Source organism: Cryptotermes secundus, unplaced genomic scaffold (assembly GCF_002891405.2).
Source record: "Cryptotermes secundus unplaced genomic scaffold, Csec_1.0 scaffold363, whole genome shotgun sequence".
In the NCBI taxonomy this organism is placed as follows: domain Eukaryota; kingdom Metazoa; phylum Arthropoda; class Insecta; order Blattodea; family Kalotermitidae; genus Cryptotermes; species Cryptotermes secundus.
Window position 1 is genome coordinate 16,161 of NW_019737986.1, and position 3,663 is coordinate 19,823.

Below are 3,663 nucleotides of genomic sequence, written 5' to 3' on the forward strand. Positions count from 1 at the left end.
GTTCGTGAGTGTTGGAGGGGGAATGGGTAGTGGGGGGAGGGAGGTACCGTTAGCTTGTATAGATTTCGTATATAGTTTGAAATATGGGATTGTATGTTTCTATGTGTGTGTCATTCATTTGTAGGCCTTTCTTACTTATTTTATATATATGGTATTTCTCTAATGTATTCAAATGTTTACCCTTTTTTCCCGTTGTTACAACTTCCATTACGTCTGTTATTGTTCTGTATGAATGTCCCATATTTAGTAGGTGATTTGAGTACCCGGAATTGCAATTATTATTTCTAATATCATGTAGATGTTCTTTATATCTAGCGTTAAATTGCAAACTTACTGATACTGAACCACCAGCTAGACTAAATAGTGCATCATGAATGTGACATAGGGGTGGAATACTCAAATGATGATTGAAGATAGGCCTACAAACAAGACAGTACTTACTTTGTTACACGGTAGCCATGCTCATCAGCTTTGTAGTGGACAGTGCGTTTGTAGAATCCATCACTGTATGAATAGTAACCAAATAGCTCAAGACCATTGCGCTCCTCTTGACGAATCTGAGTGTTGTCCATGATGTTATCATTTATTGCAGAATTGAAGGAATATTTTGCATTTCTAGCCTGTTTCTGAAAAAGTTCCTCCTGTGAACTGAGAGCAGTTTGACCTACTCTCTGTTGATTCTGCACAACTTTCTTCTGAGGTTTTTGTTGCTGCTGTAACTGAGGTGCTTTAATGCCATGAACTGTTTCATGCTGAACATTCTGAGTTTGAGAGGGAAACCTATTTCCAGGAATTTGCTGCTGTTGAAGTGGCTGGATCTGGGTGGATGATCGTTGAGTTGGGAAGGTATGTACAAAAGTAGTTCTTTGAGGTAAGTGAGGTTGATGGAGTGGTGAAACTGGCTGCTGAACATGCCTATTGAGTTCATTACTCTGAAGCTCCTTTGCTTGTTTGGCTGTTTGTGGCACTGAGGTAGATTTTGTTAGAATAGTTCCCTGATTTGTATTTTGAACTGCTTGCTGATGCGCAAGAGAGAATGGCTGTATATAGAGTGGCACTTCCTGTTGAGCAGAGGGGGAAGACAGAGACTGTAGACCCACCTGAGATGTTTGGAAAGATACTGTTGGAGAAGTCTGATTTGATGGCTTAAGTGCTGGTCTCTGAATTGAAATTTTCTGAAAGTTTTGGGTTTGTTGCACAGTATGTTGTTCATCAGCCCTTTGATGTCCCAAAGTAGCAGGAACTGGGTCATTAACAGCATTTCTTATAGTAGTACGAGAAACTGTTCCATTACGTATCTTGAATTGCACTGGCTGCTTGTACCTTTGTTGAACATCTCCATTGTTCTCTCTGCTGTGTTGAAATGTTTGAACAGAGCCAAATGGAATCATTTCTCGAGATGAAAGCTGGTTTTGTTCTGTTGGTACAATTTGGGATTCTTGTTTCTGATTTCCACTTCTTTTGGCATTTTGGGAGGAAGTAACCTGGTGCTGGGCCAATGATTGGATTGGAGAAGAGTTGAACTGCTGACCCCACGATGTGGTAACAAGAACCAACACAACAAACTGCAACAAACATATCTTCAATCGTTAATAATTGAGGTATATGTGTATATACCATAAGTAACTAACTTCATGGAGTATCCTCCTTGAGAAGCCACCAGCTGCTTGGTTACTCAAGAAGTTCCCAACATTTTACAGAACCTGAGGGTTCATTACAGTGTTCACAAAAACCCACCACTGGTCACTATCCTGAGCCAGATAAATCCAATTCATATCACCCCATCCTGTTTCTCTTAGATCTGTTTAAATATTACATTCCCACTTACATCTAGATTTTCCTAGTCGTCTCTTTCCTTCTGGCTTTCCCACCAAAATCCTATAGCCATGCATGCTGTCTGCCCCACCCATCTCATCCTCCTTGTCTTGATAATTATAATTTCAATTGACAAAGAGTACAAATTATGAAGCTCCTCATCATTGCAATTATGCAGTTTTTCGAGTCTCTGATTTTTGAGGGTATATGCCAGCTAAGATCAAATACTTAGAGAAAGACTTAGAGGTTTTAGAGCAATTTGAGTGTCATCATAGTAGTAGATATGCCATATACCAGAAATACATAAAATAACATTATCAGGAAAATATATGGAAATAAAAGAATTTACCTATTGCGTAATGGAGGAAATTATACAATTGAGCATTACACTAATACTTCTATGACTGGGCGGGTCGGTCTGGCAGCAACACTCTATAGACTTGTATTTGGGAAGTGCTGTCTTCAAAACTCGGATAGGACACTGGCCATCCTAATTGTGATTTTTCGATGTTTCTTCGGCTGCTCTAGCCAATGCCACGATAATACTTCAGCTGGACTATGACTACCTCCTTCCAAATCCTTTCAAATTCGTCATTTATCTGTCATTCATCCATTTGCTGCTCCATACCCTTGCTACTGGAAGGGTTGTTGAACAACCCACAAAGGAGTGTTCCGTGAGTGAGTGAGTGAAGGAACGATTAGGCCTATATTTCGGCATTTTTATGGCACTCGCATATGTTTAGACGAGTCTCTGTCCTTACGAGTTCTTTGTCGGCTCGTTTTTTCATTCGTATCATAACGTCGTCAGTAGATCAGACTGCAGGCCATTAGGTCGAGTGGGACCATGAACTCTAGAGGACTTGAAATGAGGCGGTCGCAGTATCGTTCCTGGCATTCGCGTGGAGGCACTCACGAAAATCGCCAGAAACTCTAGTCTTGATAGTTGCTTCTCGAACACAAATCAGAAGCGGTACCACTTGAGCCAGTTTGCTCGGTTTCTTATGGACGGGAATACTAAGCTACTTTGGAAGCTGGCACTGAAATGGCGAGCAAAATCGTGGCTGGAAATGCATGTTAACAACGCCTACTTAATTTCAGAGCGCTTTGTGATACTCTTTTCATGGTCTGTTCCCAACAATGAATCATGTAGGAATGGATTTCTGAACGTGGATCGTCATTCTTCATATGTTACGTTGTAAACACATAATTTCTTTATTTCGTATTTTTCAGTCAACACAACAATTTATTATGAAAGTATACAATTGACATATTTATCCATATTGGTTACAAATACAGCACTTAACACGAAATAACAACTGATGATGACCCATTAGAGATCGAAACGTGTTGTGCCATAGATACACGACCTCGATGTAAACAGTTTATTTGTATACTTTCATAATTTGTTGTAAAAAAAAAAGTAAAGCTATCCCCGTAACAGGTAGCGGAGGCCCATAGGGTTGTGAGACGTTGAGGGTCCCACATTATCTAGACCAGCGTTGGCCAACCTAATACATCTCGAGGGCCAAATTTAGTTTATAGAACACCATCAGGGGCCAGATACGGTGTTTCTTTCAGAAGAGTGGTCGGGGAGTATTGCCCCCCAAACCGAATCAGTCACAACCCGTATAAAAACAGTGCATTTAAACCTATGTATTTAAATTTTACGTTGCACCAATAATATTAAGCCGATATTGAAAATTTCACCAATCGATTTTATTGCCTTCTATCTCTTCTACCCCCAGAGCATTTTTTCTTAAAGAAACACTGGCCAGATCATGTCTTATGTTTAGTTTTATATATGCCGGGGGAAAATGCAATTATAATTTAAGAAAGAAAAATAAAATG

The 3,663-nt window shown here is 39.8% G+C and overlaps 1 protein-coding gene across 2 annotated transcripts in view; it reads right to left on the reverse strand.

Annotated features, from left to right (window-relative positions):
* Positions 1-3,663, reverse strand: part of LOC111870615 (AP2-associated protein kinase 1) — a 9,669-nt gene that overhangs the window by 3,444 nt on the left and 2,562 nt on the right. For both annotated transcript variants that reach the window (XM_023863052.2, XM_033753919.1), the window contains exon 2: positions 442-1,565. In XM_023863052.2, the coding sequence (XP_023718820.1) occupies positions 442-1,565 (1,124 nt within the window). The remainder of the gene's footprint in view (positions 1-441; positions 1,566-3,663) is intronic.